General features: G+C 43.8%; 1 protein-coding gene across 2 annotated transcripts in view; it reads right to left on the bottom strand.

Annotated features, from left to right (window-relative positions):
• Window positions 1-26980, bottom strand: part of bmp6 (bone morphogenetic protein 6) — a 528049-nt gene that overhangs the window by 10619 nt on the left and 490450 nt on the right. For both annotated transcript variants that reach the window (XM_068032451.1, XM_068032452.1), the window contains one exon: window positions 7499-7575. In XM_068032451.1, coding sequence (XP_067888552.1) covers window positions 7499-7575 — 77 coding nt within the window. The remainder of the gene's footprint in view (window positions 1-7498; window positions 7576-26980) is intronic.

Raw genomic sequence — 26980 nt, 5'->3', positions numbered from 1 at the left:
CTGGCACTAGATAGCAACAGACAGACATTTCAGAGCCATGGGACATCAATATTCAAAATAGTGAAGATGACTGGTTGGGAAAAGGATATTACCTTCATTTTGAGAAGAAATTTTCTCCATCAAAGAGCACTTAACACAAAGACTGTGACTTCACAACATCCAGGGAGTAGATTTGGTAACCAGTGGAATTGTTTCTGCTTTTCCGCTAATGTGGGTTTGTGTTTTTTTTTTTGGGGGGGGGGGGGGCGAACCCAGGACATTGAGCAGGGATTTAGTTTATAAAATTGTGGTGCACAGCTCTCACACTAAATATGGAAAATCTTTACTTAAAATAGCACATTAGCGTTACTTACATGGACATGAATACTTGTGAGAATGACCAATCTTCATCCCAGGACTGTGCTCTGCACTCAGCTCAGCCTTGCAAAATGGATGATACAGACTCTTGCGTCTTAAGTGCTCAGGGTGTGGTCTGATAAGGGCATTGTACAGTTTTAAAACCTTAAAACCTACCTCTTTGACAAAGCTTTTGGCCACCTGTCCTAATATCGCCATGGGATGTTTTACTACGTTAAATGCTCTATATAAATGCAAGCAATTGTTGCAGTTTTAGCCTGGCAACTTCGAATTAATTTGAACTAATTAAGCAATATAATGGAGCATTCTGCTCACGTTGCTACTTGGCAATGGCTAGACATGGCAGGTGCCAAATCTACTATCATCCTCAGATTCCCCTCTACTCCGCATGTAGCTATTTCTACATCAGCCATAGCATACTTATCACATCCCATTTGTACTGAATATTATCTGCCACTGATATTCCCATTTGCAGATTTTACCTAAATTCTTCTGTAGCTCCCGGGCTATTTCTTCCTATTCAACCACCTTGCCCTCTAGTTTAATATTTGCAAATTGGAGCAGTTTTCATTGGTTTCCCAAATCATTAATGTCAATAAGAGTTAGGATAGGCTGAGCGAGTTGGGACTATTTTAGTTAAGAGAAATGCAAGCCTGAAGGGATACGATTGAATTATTTTTAAAATTAAGAGATTAAATTGTCAAATTAGATGGGTTATTGGAAATGGATAGAGATGGTAGGACTAAGGGAAATGCATATAGAATCCTTAAGTAAAACATTTTGTTAGGGGTGACTATTTCTCTTCAGAAATCATCACCTTCTGGTACAGATTACTGATGTGCGCAGCGAGCATGGATTGGTTCTTGATTGGTGGAGGAGGAGGACGACATTTTGAGTTAGTTGTAGATAAGGCCTACCCAGAGAACCACTTTGTGACTACTGTATAAAAGCCAGAGTCCAGATGGTGAGGTTCTGTAGAAAGATTAAGCTAATTAAAGCTAACAGGAGCAGTATTAGTCCGATGACAGTAAGCAATTATACAACCTGGAATCGTGAGCTGATCGGACACCGACTTCCAGTTGTAAGGTGGTTGATCGAAACACCAAGAAAACCCCTCGACCGCTAGCCCTATAATTATAGCGGGGTCTAATTACATACATTCTGGCCTTGTCACTGAACTGTTAACCATCTGTAATCCGTAAGTTTCTGGTTCTTGCAACTACAAGCTCAGCTTGTTTCCAAGCAATAACTTACTCAGTTAGTATGCTGCAAGGACATTTCAATTTGTCATAAACAGGCAAGGCCTGATGGAAAAATGGTTAACTTTCTTAAACTGTTTAATTGGCATTTGAAGGATTAATAGGTTGCCGCAGTCTCCAGGAGTTTACCTTAGGGAGTGAAAGGGAAATTTGCCCGTACATTTTTCTAAAATGGTTTCAGTTTTTCGTCCCACCCCCCACTTCCAGACGATTGAGACACTCGGAACTGGGGGTGGAGGAGGGAATCATCCTTAACTCAATTTCAATCCCTGACTTGAATATTTGTATACTGCTCCTTGTCGGCACCAGCCTGTACATCTATCCTTATTTAGATTACTAGCTGATTCAAAGTTTCTCTTGGGTTAGCAATCAATCAATCCTGACTGGAACCTCTGCATGATCTTTCCCTTGTAGATGCCTCAAAAGTTTCCAGTCAAAGCTTTTCTGTCACTAGGTCTTTTAGGCATTACAATCATCTAGCTTATGGTTTGTATTAATATTTTAGAGGTCACTTTTAGGTTTGGGAAAATTAAATGTGTAGGTGTAAGGTAATTGAATTTCTGGAATTTAAAAAGGCTGCAGGACCACCCAAGAGATGTTATTTCAAAGTTCTTTACTTACAAGGCGCAGAGTAAGAGATGTCAGAGCCATAGAACAGCAGGTGGGCTCATATAGTTGGGGAACTGAAGTCAGTACGTCTGGAGAGAATTGTTCTGTCAATGTTAGCAGTATTAATTTTTCATGTGGGTATCTGAAATCAGAGATGTTTTGGAGTTGGAGGTAATTAGTTTAAATTATCTGGGACATCCCAGATCTACCACATTGCTATGGAGATAGATAATGCAGGGAAATGTCTGCTGATTAGTTGTTTTATCTCTGTGCTTTGCTCACAGAAAGGCAGTTGGCTTTGGGAGCAGCTGGACTCAGGAGCAAAGAGACCATCAGGAACCAAGGGTGTTTCTGATTTGAGTGGGACCCATGCCCAGTCTGGGGAAATCCAGATTCATGAGGTGTTGCGGGAGAGCTGGAGGGTTGCCTAGCAGAATGCTAGAAGGAGAATCCCCAGGAATACTCAAACCTTGGAAGATAGCTGAGAAGCTAAGGAAAATCGAAGTGAATTCCTAAGAGCTGTGGTATGCTTTGGATTGGTTCCGGGAGAAGTGAACAAGCTCCAAGATCCTGTAAAGTATAAGGGAACTCTTGGGGTGGAAATGAAAGTCAAACAGGGAGTGTTCCATTGAGATTTAAAGTATACGTTTTCATGTTCTGTTAAGATTTTAGGTTTAAAGAAATAAGTGAATTCAAATGGTCGTGTTGTTAGTAGTGTTTATTTTGTTTAACTTTTGTACAGTAAAGTTTTTTTGTTTAAAAAAAATGTGAAATCTTGTTGCGTAATTCCTTCAGTAATAACTGGGAGTTCGAATTTCTTTTTAAAAAGTTACTGGTCCCTAACTGGATCCTAACACAGGATTTCACGCTTGCAGCAGTATGCATTATACATAGATCCTGAGCAGAAGGTCAAGTGGGCTGGGAGACCATTCTAGCTCTTCTATGTAATGATGATACAAATCCTCGGTTCCTCCACAATCTCCAAAGTTGGCTTTTGAATCTCACACCATTCCTAATTCTTCAGAATTACCGCTAAATGTTCCAGAGTAGCCCCTTACTAGTATAGGTAAGTTTACATTTTTAACCATTAAACAGCTTTCTGCTTGATTTAGTTAATCTTATCGCCTTATCCTTTTGCTTTGCTGCAGCTTCTGGCAGTCCTGTTGCCCTTTGAAAATTAAATTTAATATTCCAGGATCTTGGTCTTGGGTTTGCCTGTGAATTAGGTTGGCTGAGATTTAGGGTTAGGTTTATAGTCAATTTATATCAGGGGGACTTTATTACAACAGAACCTTGCTGTGTTCCCTGGGGTAGAAGATTGCAGTGGACTTTTTTGCTCTGTGGTTCCTGAAGAACTCTCCAAATCTCTGATATGAGGACTGATGGACACTTTCTCCCTCTTCCCTCAGAATGGTGAGTAATCAAGCAGTGTGCTCTGTGATGGTATTCTGGGATAGACCAATGTGTTCCATCTGAATGCACTCAAGATCTGGCACTGATCCCACCAAACTCAATGTCAAAAGTTCCCTTAGACTATCAAAAAAGCAACGACATGGAGCAGTCCTCATGTCTTTAATAAAATGGCAACATTCATCTTCCAAGATAGACACATTTTCATGCTCTGACCTTAAAGTAGTCCTTCGTTTAAGATTTAAAAAAAAGGCCTATTCTGGTTTAATAGCACAGAAAAGTGGATTCAATGGCCAAGCACACTCAGAGCGCTGTCTGGAAAATTGTGGACCCACTGAACCTGATTTTGTACTCAATCACTGATGTGCCACTTAAATACAAGGGACAAAAGCACTGGAATGAAAATGAATTTTACTTAACTGTCATAATCTTAGTCTGTACCTTCCTATCCCACTACCTGACCTCTCAAGTTATGAGATAGTTATAAATACCATGTCAAAAATATCTATATTTAACGTGAATAGCTAGGCTGTACTGAAACAGTTTTGCTTATAGTTTTCACCACAAGCATTAACACATGCTTTGCCTTTGCCCCAGGACAGCTTTTCTATTTAATCTCCCTCTGCCCTATCAAACACCTTCCCCTTTGTTCTCTTCCCCCACTCCCCTCCCCTTCACTTGCTTAAAACCTAATTCTTTTCTAACCATTGCCAGTTCTGATGAAAGGTCACAGACCTGAAACGTTAACTTTGCCTCTCTCTCCACAGATGCTGCCAGACCTGCTGAGAATTTCCAGCACTTTTTGTTTTGTTTCAGATTTACAGCATTTTGCTTTTATTTGATTATAGTTTGTTGTGAAAATGTAAGATTTTTTTTTCGCTGTAATTAGGCTTCAGGGAGGTAACGATCCCTGTAATCCTCCCCAGCCCATTTATAGTGGCTATGGCCTGATGTGCACACAGATGAAAGATAAATGGATTCCTGCAGTAAAATCATGTCACTTTTTACTATAACAGGACATTGCAGTCTCCCTGCCAACTATTAATTTTCTGCCCGAGTGAAGCCATCAGCTTCTGGGGAGAATGGCTCCACAGGCATCAGGAACTGTTATGTACATTATTCATATATGAGCTTCAGACACTGAATGTTGATCGGCTATTCTCCAAAGGTTCCTCACAGCCAAGTTCCCATATTCTTATCCGGTGTCCACACTTTCCAGCAGGGGTCGCTAATCAGGAGCAAGAGGCCTGGTTGATTCTGCTCTCCCCATCCTTAGCTCAAGGCTGATGAGCACAAGTCTCTCTCCCTCTCTCTCTCCAATTATAATACTAGCTAACTCAGCACAGGAATCAAACTGGGGCCTTCTGACCTGCATGCTTAGTCGTACAAGGGAGCTGAGTGGTTCAGATTAATAATAACCATTGTCAGAGCTTCAATAATCCAATTTTTGTTGCCTGCCATCAATGCAAAATTAAATAGATCCCCTCAGAAATCGAACTTGAAAGCTTCTTAAATCCAGGATTTTTCATTGATGGCAGCACTACTTTCTGGTAATTGAGAGATAATATGAGCATTTATAATGGATTAATCGTCTGCACATTCAAATGAGAGTGTGCTCATTTATATTACAGATTAAAGTTGTTGCTATAAAAGCACAGACTATAGGAAGTACTGTATGTAACATGTTACTGTATTAATAAATGTATATGCTATTTCTTTATCCCCGTGACAGGTTTCACCTCTCCTCCAGGTGCTGACTCTTTGCTGGGATTTGATTCCATTGGTGTAAACTATCCTCAGCTACCCTGCCCAAGTGGCTACCATTCATGAATTAGTGTTAGAAGGTATTCCATGCAGAAAGGGAGGGCAGGGACACATCAGGATCACAGCTGAGAATAAGTGTGTTCACAGAAGCATCCTTCCAACAGCAATTGCAGGTCAAAATTAAACTTGAATTTAGCTTGCGATCAAACACGACAGTCACCTGTGGTTAAGGGGCAGTGACGCTGAGGGCCGGGAGTTCAGTTTCAGATCAAACCCAGGAGCAACTAAGAGTAGAGGGAAGGCCCAGGGAAGTGGCAGACACAACTGCGAAAGGATCAGGAAGGCAAGCCGCAAAGGGAATAAAGAAAACAAACTGCTTCAGAAGCAGCTAAGCACAGAGTTGTGCAAGCATCATTGCAGCCTTGCCAGTACACAGAGGGGCCCACATAAAAAGGCAGCAAGAGGTCAAGGTCCAGAAATTCTTTTGTTATGGGAACTATTCACTGTGCTTGAACAGGTAGGCCCGAGGTGCACCAGAAATTGGGCCTCAGGCCTCTCTTAAATGAGACTGCTGAGCTGCAAACATCTGCTGGGTGTTCTCAGGTAACCCACTGGTGATAGGGCTTCATATTTCAGGCTTCTGCATCACTGGCACAAGCCTCAAGGTAAGATGTTAATGGGGAAGGGTCTACGGCCAGGATAAGGGAGGGCGATAAGGAAACTGGGTCAATCGAGGCGGTGATCGGTTTGGCAGACCACTAACTTACAGGTCAATTGCTTCTCTATGTTCAGAGGCCTTTTCATCCAAACCGGGTTTCTCAATTTTTAGGGTGAAATAATCAGTAGCAACCAACTGGTAGGTTTGTGGCCACGTCAATTTCAACATCTGGATCATGCGTGTGCTCCTGGTGCCACAGCCTCAGGTTTTAAGGCTAGAATTGGCTCTTTGGGAAATTGGGAGTGTTGTTATTTACATTCAGGATCTCTACTTTAACACGACACAAATTGAAAGGATTTTCACTCATGCCTTCAGCGACAATACGCAAGACCTTTTACAAACAACATCCATTGCCTAAATTTTCAGCTAAATACTGTTTCCTCTGACCAGTGTGGTTATTAAATAACTACAAATGGAACAATTAGACAGGATTTAAATTTGTAATCAACAGGTGGTCTCTCACTCTGAGTAATTACAATAGGGAGAACATCCAGCTAGAATATTGCAGTCCTATATAAGAACAGGGGAGTTCTCCCCAGTGTCCTGGTCAATATTTATTCCTCAATCAATATCACTAAAGCAGATGACCTGGTCATTATCTCTGTGCTGTTTGTGGGAGCTTGCTGTGTGCAAATTGTCTGTCCATGTTCCCTACATTACAACAGTGACTACGCTTCAAAAGTACTTCATTAGCTGTGAAGTATTTTGAGACACTGAGTTCATGAAAAGTGCTATATAAATGCATGGTCTTTCCTTCAACAGGCAGTTTCACATTAGAGGGGTCTTAAAGACAAGACCTATATTTCCTGGAATTTAGAAAAGTGAGAGGTGATCTCATTGAAACACAAAATTCTTAAGGCTCTCAATTGGGTAGATGCTGGGAGGATGTTTCCCCTGACTGGGGAATCTAGAACATGGGGTTGCAGTCTCAGAATAAGGAGTCAGCCATTTAGGACTGAGATAAGGAGACATTTCTTCACCCAAAGGATTGAGGATCTTACGAATTCTCTACCCCAGATGGCTGCACACACTCAGTTGTTGAGTATATTCAATACTATATGCAGGACCTTTAATTACGTGGACAGATAGATACAAAAGTATGGAATTCAAAGCTAAAACTAGCTGCTTGACTCCCTGAATATAGGCATGTATTGACTTCATTGATCACGTGTGCAGCTTTCCCGAGTTGGGGTGTGGATTAAAGCAAGTGGTAAACGATAGATTTTAGTCACGGGTCTGAATGTTTTTTTCCCCGCATAATGCTTCTAATAGCATTGCTAAATAAAGATGGCAAAAGGATATTTGACAAAGGGGTTTTATGACAAAATCATAAGTAATATACAAAACGGGGGGGGGGGAAAAGTTGTGTGTTTTTTTTTACCTGCCATCCTAAGTCCCGAAAACTCACATACAGTTCATGCTTTTTGCAAGCTTGTCGCTGGTCGCTGGTGTTGTATTCTGTTAGAAGAAATAAAATTTAAGTGTTTTTTTTAATAAATAGTCACAAAGATAAGCACAGATGAGGGATGCTTTTTGGCCTAATTTATTTCCAAAGTGAAAACCATCCTCACAGCAACCAAAAGCCCCTTGAATGACTCGCGTTTTGACTTTCCAGACTCTATTTGGAAGTCCATTCTGGGTATTAATCTGTGAAGAATTTCTTCCTGACGCCCAGTCCTCAACTTGCTCGTTAACAATTTGTACCCATGGTGTAATTTGATATGGTGCTTGGGATTAACTACTTCCATTTCACTTAACATTTGACATAGCTCTACAAAAGTCCCCTCTCATTTGCTTCCTTTCAAAGCTGGAGTCGAAGCTTTACTAACCTTTGCCCATAATTCAGTTACCTGACATTATAGGGTCCGATTTTAACTCACTGAAAACCCGCTCATTTAGAGTTAAAATCGGGCCCTACAACTGATCCTTGTGGCCCTACTCAGCACCATTTCCAGAACCTAATGTTTCCCTGTGCCTACGTTGACAGCTTTGAAGCTGCATCCTTGACAAAAGCACAATATAGCTTCATCAGGCTGGCCTTAGACTTAAAGTTTACTCATTTGGCAAATCGCTCAGAATTCTCTGATAATTGATGCTCTGTAAGGACTGGACTTGATCAGTGCAGGGTCTAACTTAACACTCAGACCTTTTCCAGCCTCTCTAGTCAACACTATTTATTATGTCCTTTGCAAAGTTTAAGGCCATGCCTGTTAAATTATCCCTATGAATTTCACCAGTCATTATTCTGCCAATTTCTAGAATAACGTGTAAATCTTTCTGTAATTCTTCAGCTTTCTCTCTCTCTCGGGTCCACTGCACCCAACTAGTATAGTAACACCAGTGAATTTAACTTGCACTGAGGCGTCAGATCCAAAAATCAGTTATGCTGATCAGAAAATGATATGGAACTATATTGCCGTTCCTTCACTGTTGCTGGGTCAAAATCCTAGAGTCCCACAGTGCTGTTAGGAAGGGAGTTCCAGGATTTTGACCCAACGACAGTGAAGGAACGGCGATATAGTTGCAAATCAGGATGGTGTGTGACTTGGAGGGGAACTTGCAGGTGGTGGTGTTCCCATGTATGTGCTGCCCTTGTCCTTCTACTTGGTAGAGGTCGTGGTTTGGAAGGTGCTGTCTAAGGAGCCTTGGTGCGTTGCTGCAGTGCATCTTGTAGATGGTACACACTGCTGCCACTGTGCGTCAGTGGTGGAGGGAGTGAATGTTTGTAGATGGGGTGCCAATCAAGCGGGATGGTCTGTCCTGGATGGTTTAGAGCTTCTTGATTATTGTTGGAGCTGCACCCATCCAGGCAAGTGGAGAGTATTCCATCACACTCCTGACTTGTGCCTTGTAGATGGTGGACAGGCTTTGGGGAGTCAGGAGGTGAGTTACTCGCCGCAGGATTCCGAGCCTCTGACCGGCTCTTGTAGCCATGGTATTTATATGGCTACTCCAGTTCAGTTTCTGGTCAATGGTAACCCCTAGGATATTGATAGTGGGAGATTCAGCGATCGTAATGCCGTTGAATGTCAAGGGGAGATGGTTAGATTCTCTCTTGTTGGAGATGGTCATTGCCTGGCACTTGTGTGGCACGAATGTTACTTGTCACTTATCAGCCCAAGCCTGGATATTGTCCAGGTCTTGCTGCATTTCTACATGGACTGCATCAGTATCTGAGGAGTCACGAATGGTGCTGAACATTGTGCAATCATCAGCGGACATCCCCACTTCTGACTTTATGATTGAAGGGAGGTCATTGATGAAGCAGCTGGTTGGGCCTAGGACACTACGCTGAGGAACTCCTGCAGTGATGTCCTGGAGCTCAGATGATTGACCTCCAACAGCCACAATCATCTTCCTTTGCACTAGGTATGATTCCAACCAGTGGAGAGTTTTCCACGATTCCCATTGACTCCAGTTTTGCTAGGGCTCCTTGATGCCATATTCGGTCAAATGCTGCCTTAATGTCAAGGGCAGTCACTCTCACCTCACGAGTTCAGCTCTTTCGTCCATGTTTGAACCAAGACTGTAATGAGGTCAGGAGCTGAGTGGCCCTGGTGGAACCCAAACTGAGCGTCACCGATCAGGTTATTGCTAAGCAAGTGCTGCTTGATAGCACTGTTGATGACACCTTCCATCACTTTACTGACGATTGAGAGTAGACTGATGGGGCGGTAATTGGCCGGGTTGGACTTGTCCTGCTTTTTGTGTACAGGACATACCTGGGCAATTTTCCACATTGCCGGGTAGATCCCAGTGTTGTAGCTGTACTGTAACAGATTGGCTAGGGGCACGGGAAGTTTTGGAGCACAGGTCTTCTGTACTATTGCCGGAATATTATCAGGGCCCATAGCCTTTGCAGTATCCAGTGCCTTCAGTCATTTCTTGATATCACACGGAGTGAATCGAATTGGCTGAACACTGGCATCTGTGATGCTGGGGACTTCAGGATAAGGCCGAGATGGATCATCCACTGGCCACCTCTGGCTGAAGATTGTTGCGAATGTTTCTGCTTTATCTTTCGCACTGATGTGCTGGGCTCCCCCATCATTGAGGATGGGGATATTTGTGCAGCCATCTCCTACAGTTAGTTGTTTAATTGCCCACCATCATTCACGGTTGGATGTGGCAGGACTGTAGGGCTTAGATGGGATTGCTTAGCTCTGTCTATCGCATGTTGCTTATGCAGTTTGGCATGCAAGTAGTCCTGGGTTGTAGCTTCACCAGGTTGACACCTCATTTTCAGGTATGCCTGGTGCTGCTCCTGGCATGCCCTCCTGCTCTTCATTGAACCAGGGTTGGTCTCCCAGCCTGATGGTATTGGTAGAGTGGGGGAATATGCCAGACCATGAAGTTACAAATTGTGGTTGAGTACAATTCTGCTGCTGCTGATGGCCCACAGCGCCTCATGGATGCCCAGTTTTGCATTGCAAGATCTATTCGAAATCTACCATTTAGCACAGTGGTAGTGCCACACAACACAATGGAGAGTATCCTCAATGTGAAGGCGGGACTTCGTCTCCACAAGGACTGTGCAGTGGTCACTCCTACCAGTACTATCATGGACAGATGCATCTGCAGCAGGCAGATTGGTGCAGACGAGGTCAAGTATGTTTTTCCCTCGTTGGTTTCACCACCTGTTGCATACCCAGTCTAGCAGCTATGTCCTTTAGGACTCGGCCAGCTCGGTCAGTAGTGGTGCCACCGAACCACTCTTGGTGATGGACACTGAAGTCCCCCACCCAGAGTACATTCTGTGTCCTTGCCACCCTCAGTGCTTCCTCCAAGTGGTGTTTAATATGGAGGAGTATTGATTCAGCAGCTGAGGGAGGGCGGTAGGTGGTAATCAGCAGGAGGTTTCCTTGCCCATTTTTGACCTAATGCTATGAGACTTCATGGGGTCCAGAGTCGATGTTGAGGGCTCGCAGAGCAACTCCCTCTCTACTGTATACCACTGTGCCACCACCTCTGCTGGGTCTGTCCTGCCGGTGGGACAGGACATACCCCGGGGATGGTGATGGCAGTGTCTCAGACATTGTCTGTAAGGTATGATTCCATGAGTATGACAGTCAGGCTGTTGCTTGACTAGTCTGTGGGATAGCTCTCTCAACTTTGGCACAAGCCCCCAGATGTTAGGCAGGAGGACTGTGCAGGCTTCACAGGGCTGGGTTTGCCGTTGTCTTGGTCGACACCGGGTGGTCTGTCCGGTTTCATTCTGTTTTATTGACTTCGTAGCGGTTAGATACAACTGAGTGGCTTGCTAGGCCATTTCAGAGGGCATTTAAGAGTCAACCACATTGCTGTGAGTCTGGAGTCACAAGTAGGCCAGACCAGGTAAGGGACAGCAGATGTCCTTCTCTAAAGAACCAGATGGGTTTTTACAACAATTAACAATAGTTTCATGGACATCATTAGACTAGCTTTTAATTTCAGATTTATGAATTGAATTCAAATTCCACCTTCTGCTGTGGTGGGATTCGAACCCATGTTCCCAGAGAAATTCCCCGGATCTCAGGATTACTAGTCCAGTGACAATATCATTAATACATTGCCTCCCCTAATTAAAAACATCAAGGTTTTGGGAATAGTGCAGGAAAATGGTGTTAGAGAGACACAGCACCAAAACAGGCCCTTTGGCCCACTGAGTCCATGCTGACCAACCACCCATTTATACTAATCCTATATTAATCCCATTTTTCCCTTTCACATCCCCACCTTCCCTCAATTCTCCTACCACCTACCTACACTAGGGGCAATTTTTTTACAATGGCCAATTTACCGATCAACCTGCAAGTCTTTGGCATGTGGGAGAAACCGGAGCACCCGGAGGAAACCCACGCAGACACAGGGAGAACTTGCAAACTCTGCACAGGCAGTACCCAGAATTGAACCGGAGTTGCTGGGGCTGTGAGGCTGCGGTGCTAACCACTGCGCCACTGTGCCGTCCGGCTCTGCTTCAAAAGAGTGTCATGGGATTGATTACGTCCACCCAAGCAAGCAGGTGGGGCCTCGGTTTAACGTCTCATCCAAAAGATGGCATTTATAACAATGTAGTACTCCCTCAGTACTGCACTGGAGTGTCGGCCTTGATTTTTGTGCTCAAGAAGATCAGCCATGATCTCATTGAATAGTGGAGCAGAATTGAAGGGTTGAATGGCCTACTCCCACTCATATTTCTTGTGTTCTTGTGCACATTTCCATCACTTGGGGTCAGCTATTACAGGATATCAATTAAATCTCAATTCTGTACTGCCACAGCAACCTCAAGTTCAGACATCTTGTTGAGAATATTTTCTAGAGTGAACATATTTATAGTTTAAAATGTTAATATTATCCCTCACAGAAATCCTTTCCTTCTGTGATATTGTTAATTCCCTTTAGGTTTGCTTTATTTTCATTTCACTTGTGTTAATCCTCCTCCACTGTCATATTTAACCTCATTGCAAGTAGATTGGTGCCAATCTAATTGAAGTGAACCTGTTTCACAAAACAGTGGATCACAATCTGAAATGTGGACAATGTCCTAGGAATTTAGAGCCCTCCCTCTTTTACATCATGTCACTTGCCACATGTATCCAATCTGTTTCTGCCTGACTGGTCCTACAATTAGGAGCCAGAAGCAATCCTGTGATTACTATACTCAAGGCCATGCATTTCTACCGAGATCCAAAATCCTCAAGTTCCCCTTGCAAGGTCTCCATCCTACCCTTTCAAGCCACTGGCTCCAACATGAACCATGACTGCTGGCCAAGCCTTTCCAAAACATTTTCTCACAAAGTCCATGACGTTTCTTACCCTGGCTCCAGGAAGGCAACGCACCATTTAAAACTCCAGGTCATAGCTGCAGATTGGGCAGTCTTTCTCCTTAATTATGGAATTTCCCATGGAGAGAGAGCACATCCTCAAGACCGTTTAGAATTTTGAAACAATTTAACTACTACTTACAAATAGAGTTTTTTTTTTAAAAAAAGAGACTTCCATTTGAAAACCCAAACTGATACGTGGGGATTAATTAGTTTTCTGGCTGTTAGAGGGTCCTAAATGGGGTCAATGAGGGGTTTTGGCAGGGTTGGACCATGGAAAGTGCTGGCCATTTGCACCTCCCGACAGTGAAGAGGTGTCCATGATGTTACTGTATCATTTCCACTGGACACCAAACAGGCTGCTGCAGCCGATGGGGTAAGTGCAGTGGGGAGGGGGTTGTGATCATAGTTAAGAGGGTTCTGAAGCTGAGGCAGCCAAGATTAATTCTTGTGAGGCCTGTACTCCCAGACCTCCCAAAAATTTCAAACTTATCCGTCGTGTATCTCTGTTCCTCTTATTGCCTGTTGAACTGATCGTAGAGTGCACGGCACACATTCGGATCAGTTCTCTCCTAAAAAGGCAATTGGGGCCCTGTGCACTTCATAGAAACAGGGAGAAACTGTTTGTGTCATCCTGTTTACTCTATCAAAACTGTCTATGATTTTAAATACCCCTACCAAATTGCCTCTTAACCCTCTCTGCTCAAAAGGAGAACAACCCCAGTTTCTCCACATAAATCCCTCATACCATTCGAGTAAATCTCTTCTGCACTGCCTCCAAGCCCTCGACATCCTTCCTAAAGTATTAGGACTTCAATTTGCATATTAAAAGGGGCTTATTGTCTGAAACTGGCTAGTGTTTCGATAGGCCCCTTTCAAAATGGCAGTGGGGCGATTATTGGGGCTAACAGGGTAGTAAAGCACTGACCCCATTTCCGCATAGGTCCTTACTGTCTAACATTGATTTTCCACAAATTGCCTTGCCACCAAAAAGAAAAATCAGCCCCCACTCTCTCCTTTTCTCCCCACATGTGCAGCATCACTTTTTTTTTTATATTGGTTCTTGGAAGTGGACGTCACTGGCAAGGCCAGCATTTATTGCCCATCCATAATTGCCCTTGAGAAGGTGGTGGTGAGCTGCCTTCTTGAACCGCTGCAGTCCATGTGGGGTAGGTATACCCACAGTTCTGTTAGGGAGGGAGTTCCATGATTTTGATCCAGCGACAGTGAATGAACGGCGATATAGTTCCATGTCAGGATGGTGTGGGGCTTGGAGGGGAACTTGCAGATGGTGGTGTTTCCAAGCGCTGCTGCCCTTGTCCTTCTAGGTGGTAGGTCACAGGTTCGGAGGGTACTGTCAAAGGAGCCTTGACGACATTGCAGTACATTGGAAGGTGCATGGCATACACTTCAACACAGCGTCAATTTTCTCATTGACATACAAGAGAAACTGTTGCAGAATGTTGCAGAAATTCTTGTCTAGCTTTAAAATTAAAAAGTAAGGCAATGAAACATCACGTTGCCCTGCAAAGTTCAAAATGCACCAATGTCAATACCTTGTTTTCCTTTGATTAAATAGAAGGAGGCAGCATGGATAAATGGTGCAAAAAGATCAAAATGCATTTTAAAAAAATCAAGCGTCAAGGCTGTACCCAACAAACAGCGTAATGACTTGGATAGAAATTACTGCTGATGGGAGAGAAAAATGATCCTTTCAATTATAAATCAGAGAAGGCATTTGGGATTTGTAGGGTTAAGCAGAATTTCAAAAGTTTTGCTGTTTAATTTCGAAAGCTTCTTTGGAAATAATGTGTTGGACATGCCTGTGTAGCAAGGTGTTTCCTTGCTGTTTGGTGCCAGCCTCCATGACGTTGCTGGAAAACCCTTTATGCCCTCAAATTTTATTACAGCTAGAGCTTTCTTAAATAAGTGCAGCTGTGTACGTAGGGCTAGGAAGTACCCTCCACACTAGTGTCCTTGTTGAGGCTCCGTTTCCTGCCGAGCCTGCTAAGGTAATCTTGCATTTCCTATTCCTTCTCATGAGCTCAAGTGCTCTTGGAGAACAGACAAACATTTACTGAAGTTAATGCTCAGAGGAATTGTTTGACAAGTCTGAAGCTGCCAAATTATTTAATGCTTCACATAATTAACTGCCTCTGAAGTCACTAAGTTGAAGTAGCTTAGAGTTCATCATTTCTTTTAAAAGACCCTCCCTGTTTATTTAAGTGATCTTACTATATAAACGAGTGCATACATTGATGAAACATTTTATTACACCACTTAACTTTGAAATGATCTTCAGCACACATTCTGGGTGGGCAGCGGAAGGTGACAATCCCTAAATACACAAGATCTATTGACACAGACCTAAAAGGGAAAAATATAGAGATCTGGTTTGGACGTATAAAGGCTTGCCTCTTGTTTATACAGCAGCTGCTTTCTTTGACAAGAGACGAAATACAACTTAAAAAGGTGAGAGTGTAGAGGCCAGTCTCTGTTGCTACCCTGAGGGTACGTCACCTTCGCTGTCTGAGAGAGACAGGATTTGAAACATTTTCCAGCACCAGCCACATTGGGAAGGAGGAGGAACTCTGGCAGCCCACAGTACGTGTCAGTAGTCTGCAGTATTTCCAGCACGGTAGACAATAGACTGTTGAAAGCCATCTGTGCAGGTGGGAAGAAATGGTGCCAGGACAGCTACTTCCAAGTCAAACATTTTGCTGCTGCAAGTTCCCTGGAAGCATTTAAGGAAGAAAAAAATAGTCTACCAGGCTTCTGTTTACATTGCCACAATAGCAGCATTGCATCAGTACCGAAGGAGACAGAGTGGCTGGCGGTGCAGTAAACACCGGATTTTCTCCAGAGTCGAGCATACCTGGGTGGGCTTACTCCAAAATAATTTCGCGCACCTTAAGCAAAGGGTTAAAGTGAAACACACTTGAATATAACACATCACAAATATCCGGACACTGGAGCAAGCCAGAGGGCTGGATTTGGTTTCTTTAAAGCAAGTGCTTTATGCAAGAGCAATGTACACATTTAAAACAGGAAGGGTCCTCAGAAACATGCAACTTTTCCCTTGGGATCAGAAGGTTCTCCGCATTAAAGAGCCCTCGGATCGTCTTTATATATCAAGTCTCATTCTCAGAGTGTGCCTTGGTTTTCTCAAAAAGTGATGGGAACAGCAACAGGCTGCACCAAATCGATGCAGGGAAACAGAGGATCCACCTGCACCAGGTCAGAGACAAACCAAAAGGTAAGAGAGGGTCTTCATTTATGGCAGTTGAACTTCATCCACAAAAGAAGATCCTGTGAACAGTCACATTCTTTTGCATTGTCAGCCACAGCTCAGTTTTGGCACTCTCACCTCTAAATCAGAAAGATGTATATTCAAGTCCCACTCCAGAGACTTGAACACAAAATCTAGGCTGACACTCCAGTGTAGTACCGAGGGAATGCTGCACTGTTGGAGATGCCGCCTTTTAGATAAGATGTCAAACTGAGGCTTCGTATGCTCCCTCAGATGGACGTAAAAGATCCCAAGGCACTATTCTCAAAGAGGAACAGGGGAGTTATCCTCAGTGTCCAGGGGGCCAATTCTATCCCTCGATCAGCATCACAAACACATTATCTAGTCATTACCGCATTACTGAATGTGGGCTCTTGCAGTGCACAAGTTGGCTACTGCATTTCCTACATTGCAACAGTGACTGTACTTCAAAAATACTTGATTGGCTGTAAAGTGCACTGGGATGTCCTGAGGTCATGAAACCACTATGTAAATGGAAGTTCCTTCTTTATTCATTCACCTTCCACAAATAAATGAAGTTGCCGGGTGTACAAAACGGGCGGTAACAGATTGAACGTCCATTATGCACCTCAAGTACAAATGAAAATGTTGGGCAGCAGTTAAAATCCACTACCATCCATTCTACATCTCTGCCTAAGTTAATCTTTAACTGCAATGACCCAACACTAAGCCACCACGGAGTACTGCAGCCCCAGTTATCCTATTTTATACCATACTACTTTATAGATTATCTCCACTGGCCAGCAAGATAAACTTATTAGGAAAATAAAGGGAAGATTTTGAAAAAATTGTGTTACACAGAGAGTGGTTAACTTTCTTGGGATTAGGATTAAGACTCCTGCTCCTCCTCACAATTTAACTCTTTGGGCCTCTCCTAGCTCTGATCTTCTTCACTAGACTGTCATCTCACTGCACCTTCTTGCTCATGGTGCTGAGTTAAAGTTGCTGTCAGTTCTCAATGAAGTCACTGGGATCCCAGCAGACACAAGCTAAAATGGACCATGATGGCTATGACTGGCAGTCTGCCTGCCCCCTACTCAGTGAAGCAGGTTAAAATGGTAACTGGTCAACTCCCAGCTGCTCCAGAGTGGGTAAGTAAGCTGGGCTATTTTAATAGCCCACCTGCCTGCTTTCTGCCGTGGTGGTAGGGTTAAAATCAGTCCCTTTGTTTCAAAGTGGCTTGGCTCCTCTCTTCAATGACCCTTACCAGGAATTTTATTTTCACTGTGGTCATCAACCACTACCTGGAAAAGTTAAGACATTCCATAACAAATTCAGGAATTTGATGCAGTCAAATGTTGTGTACATTTTTAAAGGGCTCAGTCAAAATGGAGGTCACATTGGGTTTTCAAACCACAAGGTAGTGTCCACGCCTGTGAGCTGAATCAGTTTCTCTTTAGTTAAAATCTGGTCAGGATAAAAAGTCCTGTTAAACTCTCTTAAAATGTAATGCGGTCCAACCTTATGCTACAACTTTTTGGTAGAGTTGCCATTCTATCGCAAAGGGCCTTTCAAATGTCTCCTTCGGTAATATTCTATTATCTGAGTCTGCCTATCGTCATGATGCAAACAGCATTGTTACTTTGATACTCAATTTAATTAAGCTCACTGATTGATCCTACAACCAGAGTAAAAACTATCCTTAAGCTCCAAGCTCAATTCTCTTTCTCAATGTGATCACAAGAAGAAACGCGACCAAAAGGAAAACTGAATACCAGGGCTGGTATAGAATGTTTAGACTGTTTGCTTTTATAAAAAGGTCTAAAAACACCATGTGGATTGTTTTTGAGCATATACACAGTTATTGTACTCGACTGTATTTGTCCAACATCTCTGCATGCCTAAACTGCACATTGCGACTGAAACCACACCTGCCAAATGGAAACATATTAATTTCATCATATGGAACACTATTTGAACTGTTACTGGACCTTGAACATAACTTGTTTAAAAAGACCACATGGCCGTGGCTGAAAACATGGCTGCATATTTGCATTCTGCCCAAGAGAAACCACTTGTGGGTAGCCCTGTTATACAGAAACTGAGGTAATGTTTCTGTGGGCTTTTGCTGATCTCCTGCGGTAACATAAGCAGACACCCCAGAGAAATAGCATAATTTCTATAGATCCTCCAAAGTTACAGCAGGAGATCTCCATTGGAAATTTTACCCTGATGTGTTTAAACAGCCAAACTGAAATAGTTGCATTTTAACTACTAAATTAGCTAACACAATGGTTCTCAAACTTTCTACATGTCCCGCAGTTTAAGAAATGGAAATATAGTGGCAGTCTCTCAGCAAGCTGGGCTACATCAGGCAAATTTCAAGCTGCAACAAAGACACAGCCAATCCAGGTAGAATCAAGCCACAGGCAGGGTCCTGGATCAGTGGCTTTTGGAGGCAGCTGAATGGGGGAGGTTAGACCATGAGAGATAATTTAAGATTTGATAGGGTAGATAGACAGAAGCTATGTCCTCTGGTGCGGGGAGCCCAGAACAACCTTAAAATTAGAGTGAAGCTGTTCAGAGATGTCAGGAAGCACTTCACACAAATAGTAGTGGAAATCTGGAGCAAAAGCTCGTATGTACAGGGTTTTGGTGAGACCACATCTGCAAAACTGTGTGCAGTTTTGTCTCCACATTTAAGAAAGGAAATACTTGCATTGGAGGCAGTACAGTGAAGGTTCACTAGATTGGTCCTTGGGATGAGGGGTTGCCCTATGATGAGAGGCTGTGTAAATTGAGCCTGTACTCTAGAGTTTAGAAGAACGGGAGGTGATCCCATTGAAACATACAAGATTTTGAAGGGGCTGGATAGGGTACACACAGAGACGGTTTCCGTTGGTCAGGGAATCTAAAACACGGGGGCACAGTCTCAGGATCAGGGGCCGATCATTTAGGACTGAGATGAGGAGAAATTACTTCATTCAAAAGGCTACGAATCTTTGGAATTATCTATCCCAGAGGGTTGTGGATGCTCCATTGTTGAACACATTTAAGGCTGGAAAATATCGATTTTTGGTCTCTCAGGGAATCAAAGGATATAATGAGCGGGTAGGAAAGTGGAGTTGAATCCTCAAATCAGCCACGATCGTACTGAAATGGCGGAGCAGGCTCAATGGGCTGTCTGGTCTACTCCTGCTCCTATTCCGTGTGTACTTGTGTGGTGTTCTTATGAGTATGGGTCAATTGGAAATCTCAAAAGTTAAGTAGATAGGATTTTTGTTAGGTAAGGGTATTTAGGGATCATAGACCCAAAAAGGGTATATGGAGTTAAGAAACAGATCAGCCATGACCTAACCGAATGGTAGAATGGGCTCAAGTGCTGAATGGCCTCCTCCCGTTCCTTTGTTGCACAATATTTGCTTCTCTGATGCCAAAGTGCACAGTAGAGATGATCCATCGAGTGGAAGGCGGATGCCAACAATTGTCAGAATCAAGATCAGGCAGTAAAAGCAAATTTAGTAATCACCTCAGTAAAGTTTTGTACCAGACCTCAATATGAGTACAAAAGCAACATTTTGTGGTGTCAAGGAGTTTATAATGAGTCAGCACACGTGGGGAGAAAATGACAGTTAGACCAATGGTGCCATTAAGCATCAAGCTCGGAGTTATTTTTGGACGTAAAGGGTTGCCATTAGGCTGTAATTATGGGATAAATTAAGATTTTCAGGCAGTTCTGTACTGTGAGATTCGTAAGGATTACATTACAATTGCTGCTGCACCTGAAAGAAAAAAAGCCCAAAATCTTCCGGCTAACAAAGGGGGCCCACTCCCTGTCATGCTCCCTTTCATCCCCATTGCAGAAGGTGGCAACACCAGGCGATGGGTTTTATGCCAACAGAACTACCTCACTGGTGAAGATATACAGAAATCTAATGGCAAGTTCATTAACTTTCCTAACAAAAAAATTCTAGCACATAAAATTTGAGACACCAATGAAACTTGGGAACAGTTTTAAGCAGACTATAAATTGGAGAACATAATGCGTTGATTGCAGGTCCAACAAAGGTGAAAATAAGAGGCAGCAGCACAATTTCTTTTTCATATAGAAAAGGTATTGCAAGAAAACATTGCACCAAATTTACTCACCATTATTGGCATGTTTCTTCACTAAAGTCAGTGTACTGGCAATTGAATGTGTGGATTCAGGGGTTAGACCTATTTCCACCCTGTAATGGCTATGCTGTAGTTGATTTGATCTGAGACTGTGTACGTGCGCACTTGCTGATGTCGTGAGCGCTCACTGACATGTATTAATTGGCATTCTAGATCATATCTCCCCTCTCATCTCTCCCCTCCTTCTTTTGCCAATTCTTATTTTTTTAAACTTTGTTTCCTCTGATTACTGACTCACCTGTCAGTAGAAACAGTTCCTCCTTATTTATTCTATCAATAATACCTATATTAAATCTCCCATTAATGTTCTCTGGACCCCAACACAAAAGAAGTCAGACTCATGCCAAGTAGCTTTAGATTACTGGTGTTGCCACCTTCTGCAATGGGGGATAAAAAACACAAAAGGGAGTGGGCCTCCTTTGTTAGCGGGAAGATTTCGGGCTATTTTTCTTTCAAATGCAGCAATTGCAATATAATCCTTACCAATCCCTCAATACAGAACTGCCTGAAAAATCAATTTATCCCAGTAATTACAGCCTAATGTCAACCTTTACATCCAAAAATAACAGAGCTTGATGCTTAATACGAACATACAAATTAGGAGGAGTAGGCCACTCGGCCCTTCAAGCCTGCTCTGCCATTCAATAAGTTCATGGCTGAACTGATTACTCCACATTTCCATTTACCTCCGATAACCTTCCACCCCCCTTGCTGATCAAGAATCAATCTACCTCTCCCTTAAAAATATTCAAAGACTCTGTTTCCACCGCCTTTTGAGGAAGAGAATTCCAAAGACTGGCACCATTGGTCTAACTATTGTTTTCTCCCAACACATGCTGACTCATTATAAACTTCCCCTGACACCATAAAATGTTACTTTCGCACTCATATTGGGGACTGATAGAAAATTCTACTGAGGCGATTACTCAATTTGTTTTTATTGCCTGATGTTGATGTGCATGTCGCTGGTAATGCCATAGCTTATTGCCCATCCCTAATTGCCCTTGAGGTGGTGGTAAGCCGCTTTCTTGAATACCTCTGAGTGTCTGACGGAGCCATTTCAGAGAACAGTTAAGTGTCAACCACACTGCGCTGGGTCTGGAGTCACAAATAAGCCAGACCAAGTAAAATACAGCAAATTTCCTTCCCTGAAGGACATTAGTGAACCAGATGGATTTCTGAGACAATCCGGTCGTTTCATAATCACCATTACTGAGACCATCTTTTTATTGCAGATTTTATTTAATTAACTGCATTTAAATTCCCCAGCTGGCATGGTGAGTTGTGAACTCATGTCTCTGGATTATTAGTCCAGGTTTCTGGATTACTGGTCCAATAACCACCATGCTACCATCCTCCAATATGTCCAGTTCAATATCAAATAAGAATGACCAAGATTATTGCTGTAAATATTTTACTATAAAACTTGATACTTTAAATTTACACAATTCCAGCTTCTCCAGTCTCTCCACAGAACTGAATTCCCTCATCTTTGGCATCATTCTAGTAAATCTCCTCGGCATCCTCTCCAAGGTCTAGACATTCCTCCTAAAGTGTACCGCCCAGGATTGGACACAGTACACCAGCTGAGGCTGAACCAGTGATTTATAACGTTTTAGTATAACATTTTGTACCCTGCGCCTCAATTTATAAACCCAAGGATCCCATATGCATTTTTCTTTTTAAGCAGCCTTCTCAACTTGTCCTTTTTTTTCCCTTTCAGGTGTGAAGGATCACAAGCTCCAACAACTCGAGAGTAGCAACACCCCTCTGGATCCTCCTTCTCTTCCCTCTGACCCCCATCCCGTTTTCCAATTTTACCCTTTGCCGTGCATTCACAATACTGTTCAACCTTCCCCCCTCTGACCCTGAATGATCTGTCCTTAGCAAAGGCCATAGCTTCATCCCCTTATATCCCCACTTCAATGAATTTTGAGCTCGGTATGACGCTGAGCTCTTGTTCCGTTGCCTTTCCCTCCACACCCACTTATTTGGTTAGGAGTCTTCCCCCAACACAGCGGACTCTTTTACCCATCTCTCCCTCCACCTGAACCCCTCCCTCTAGCATCTTACCCTCTCTAGAACTTTGCATTGAGATTTTGGAGCGTGACATCAGCCATCTCAATTTCTTTGCTCCCCTCACTCACTCTAATCTGTCTCCCTCTGAACTTGCTGCACTCCATTCTCTCATGTCTAACCCTGACATAGTGATCAAACCTGCTGACCAGACTGGTGTTGTTGGCTGGCATACTGACCTCTACCCAGCAGAGGCTGACACGTCCTCTTATCTCCCCCGGACCATGGCCCCACCACCAAACATGAAGCCATTGCTTCAATGAATGTCAGTGACCTCATCTCCTCTGGAAATCTTCCCTCCACTGCCTCCAACCTCACAGAATCCCAACCCCGTACAGCCTGCTTCTACCTCCTTCCCAGAATCCACAAACTAGACTGCCCTGGTAGACCCATCATTTTAACTTGTTCCTGCCTCACTGATTTCTTTCAATCTCAACTTTTTTTTTTCTCCCCTTGTCCAGTCGCTTCCCACATACATTCTGAGACTCTTGCGATGCCCTCCCTCACTATAACAGTTTCCTGGTCCTTTTCACCATGAATATCCAATCTCTTTACACCTCCAGCCCCCACCAGCATGGTCTGAGAGCTCTCCGTTACTTCCTTGGTCAGAGACCCAAGCAGTCCCCATCCACCTCCTCCGCCTGGTTGAACTTGTTCTCACATTGAACAACTTCTCCTTCATATCCACTCACTTCCTCCAATTAAAAGGTGTTGGGTCCTAGCTATGCCTGCCTTTTTTTGTTGGGTACATGTAAAGTGCTTTGTTCCAGTCCTACTCGGGCCCTGTTCCTCACCTCTTTTTCTGGTACACTGATGACTATTTTGGTGCCGCTTCCTGCTCTCACCCCTGAACTGGAAACTTTCATTGACTTTGCTTCCAATTTTCTCCCTCCTCTTGTCTTCATATGGTCCATCTCTGACCTATTCCTTCCCTAACTTTTCTGTCTCCATTTCGGGGCATAGGTTATCAACCAATATTCACTATAAGCCCATGGACTCCCACAGCTACCTCAACAACACTTCCTCACACCCTGTTTCCTGTAAGGACTCTACTCAATTTTACCAGTTTATCCGTTGCATCTTTCTGACGATGCAACCTTCCATACTAATGCTTCTGAGCAGTCTTTTTTCCTCAACTGAGTGTTCCTCATAGAGTCATAGAGAGATACAGCACTGAAACAGGCCCTTCGGCCCACCGAGTCTGTGCCGACCAACAACCACCCATTTATACTAATCCTACATGAATCCCATATTCCCTACCACATCCCCACCATTCTCCTACCACCTACCTACACTAGGGGCAATTTACAATGGCCAATTTACCTATCAACCTGCAAGTCTTTGGCTGTGGGAGGAAACCGGAGCAGCCGGCAAAAACCCACGCAGTCACAGGGAGAACTTGCAAACTCCGCACAGGCAGTACCCAGAACTGAACCAGGGTCGCTGGAGCTGTGAGACTGCAGTGCTAACCACTGCGCCAATGTGCCGCCCTTGGGTCCTCTCAACCATATCCATTCAATTTCCTGCACATCTACTCTCACCCCTTCCCATCCCTCCCAGAACCTCAATAGAGTTCTCCTTGTCCTCACCTTCCACCCCACCAGCCTGCGGATTCAGTGGATCATCCTCCGCCATTTCCATTACCTGCAGTCTGATGCCACCATCAAATACATTTTGCCCTCCTTTCCTCTTTCAGCACTCTGTCGGGATCATTCCCTCCACAATACCCTGGTCCACTCCTCAAATCAGCCCCAATAGCTCCTCCCCTTTCCACGGCACCTTTCCATGCAAGCACAGGAGATGCAACACCTGCCCTGTTGCCTCCTCCCTTCTCACCATCCAAGGCTCTAAACGCTTCTTCCAGGTGAAACAGTGATGTACTTGTACTTGCAATTTACTACACCGTATTTGCTGCTCATGATACAGTCTCCTGTACTTTTGGGAGACCAAGCCCAGACTGGGTGACCACTTTGCAGAATATCTCCATTCAGTCCACGAACGTGACCCCGAGCATCCAGTCGCCTGTCATTTTAATTCTCCATCTTACTCCCGTTCTGACCTTTCAGTCCTTGGCCTACTGCAGTGTTCCAATAAAGCTCTATTTAAGCTCAAGGAACAGAACCTCATCTTTCTACTGGACACTTCACAGCCTTTTGGACTCAACAGGAGTTCAATAATTTTATAACCTCTGCCCCATTTTGTTTCCTTTTTCTTTGCTGGATTCTCTCTTTTTCCCTTTTCTTTGCATTCAGACTGCTGCTTTCCTGCCATACACAAATCCTCTGGACATACATTTTGTTTCTTTACTTGGTCCCATTACTACTTCCTTTGGCCCTGCACCATGAACATTTTTGTCACTTAATCTCTCCCGCCCTCCAGACCTTCCCTTTTGCTGTTCTTCTTTCCCTCCCCCTTTCACTTGCTTGAAACCCATTACATTTCTAACTTTTCTCAGTACTGATGGAAGGGCACAGACCTGAAACGTTAACTCTGTTTCTCGCTGCACAGATGCTGCCTGACCTGCTGAGTATTTCCAGCATTTTCTGCTTTAAGTTCAACTTGTCCTGCCACCTTATGTGAACCCCCAGGTCTCTCTGTTCCTGCATCCCCTATTTGGTTATATTGCCTTGCCTCATTCTTCCTTCCAAAATGCATCACTTCATGCTTCTCTGCATTAAATTGGATCTGCCATGCGTCTACCCATTTCGCCAGTCTATGTTGCTGTTTGCTACATTTTCGTGTGCAGACATTGAGATTATGCCCTGTATACCCAAGTCCAGGTCATTAATATACATCAAAAGTGAGGCGCAGTCTGACGAACAACCGTTCACCACTACTCTCTGCTTTCCCCCACCACCATCCCCGTGTTTTCCTCTCAGATGCATCCAGCACTCTCATTCTTTTGCAGCACCTCATCCAGGAGCATCTCAAGTTTGACCCAATTAAAGTTTATGTGCTCTTCTTCTCTACCTCCTTGCAATATCCTGGACTTTTTTTTTTTAAAAAGGTGCTTCTGCCAGCTCTTTCACTGGAAGATATTATTTAAAAATGGCACAAGCCATCCATTACAGCTACCTGTGTCGGTTAATTCACTGAGCTACAATATGGCCCTGTAGAAGTTCTTGGACTGAAGTTCAGTTGGATCTGACACAAGATTGTGCAAAGAAGACTGGAACAGCAATGAGGCTCCTCCAACAATCTAAAGGCTTTTAAACCCCAAGCATGACGACACCCCATCACTACTTTTTGGTGCTGGAAATCTGAAATAAAAAACAGAAAGTGCTGGAAGTACTCAGCAGGTCTGGCAGCATTTGTGGACAGAGAAGCAGAGTTAACGTTTCAGTCTGTGACCTTTCACCAGATGACGCTGCCTGACCTGTTGAGTATTTCCAGCACCTTATGTTTTTATACCACTTTTTGGCTTCCTTGACTATTTTTTTCAAGCTTAAGCCATTGCACCAGAGGTTTCCTGACAAAGATGTCATACTAATAGTTTCATATTTCAACACTACAATGCTCACCGACTGAACTACCCACAGAGATAGCTGACAACAACTATTTGCATTTATATAGCATCATGAAAACAGCCCAAGTACTTCAAGGTGCGTTATCAGACAAAGTTTGACAGACCCAGCAGACAGCTAAAGTCACGGCCTCCGATGGAAATCAGGGATATACAATAAGCCAGTATTGGAGAAGTGCAGAAGGTTGCAGGGCTGGAGGAGATTACAGAGATAGGGAGGAGCAAAGCTATGGAGGGAGTTGAAAACAAGGATGAAAATGTTAAAATCTGAGGTGTTGCTGGATCAGGACCGATGCAGGTTATTGAGCACAGGGGTGATGTGAGAACAGGACTTGTCGCAAGTTAGAATATGGGAATTCGAGTTTTGGATGACTTTAAGCTTTCAGAGGGTTGCAATGGCTTTCATGTGACCTCTTAAAATAAGTGTAGCAGACCATGCATAAATACAAACTTCAAAAGCATAAGGAAAGCCAAGAGCTCATGAGTGCCAGGCTCCCAGATGCAATCCAATCCAGGCACTGCAGCTAGAAGCCCAGGAAAACTGTCCCTTTAAATTTCTCGCCACATGAGCGGTTGCTCCCTGCTCAATGACGTCACTGGCTGCCTCCCCAGAGCGGCCTCCGTCTAGGTCCCGTCATTGCCCGAAGTGGGGGCCGTCTGCCTGGCAGTGCGCAAACAGGAAACAGAATCGGCTGGCGGAGAAACAGCCAGAATTGGAGCTGGGGAAGGGTGACTGGGTTGGACGAGGATGAACAGGGTGTAAGGCTCAGGGGATTAGTTCTTGGAGAGGCAAGAGCGGGCGCATGGCGGAGGGCAAAGTATGTGTGCGTACGGATGGGGTGGAGACATGTCCCAGAGTGACTGCAGTCCGGTGGTTGGGGGAAGAGGGAGCCAGGGGGTTGACGGAGAGGGAAACTGAGGTGGTGGTGGGCCTATCAGGGGACCCAACCATCATAAAGTAAATGCAGTAACATTTGCAGATGTCACATGGTCAGATCAAATGACCATACCTCCAAAAATGCCTTCAACCAGAGT

The sequence above is a fragment of the Heterodontus francisci genome, chromosome 5 (assembly GCF_036365525.1).
Source record: "Heterodontus francisci isolate sHetFra1 chromosome 5, sHetFra1.hap1, whole genome shotgun sequence".
Taxonomy (NCBI): domain Eukaryota; kingdom Metazoa; phylum Chordata; class Chondrichthyes; order Heterodontiformes; family Heterodontidae; genus Heterodontus; species Heterodontus francisci.
Note: the sequence above shows the minus strand (reverse complement) of the source record. Positions and strands in the feature narration are given on the sequence as shown.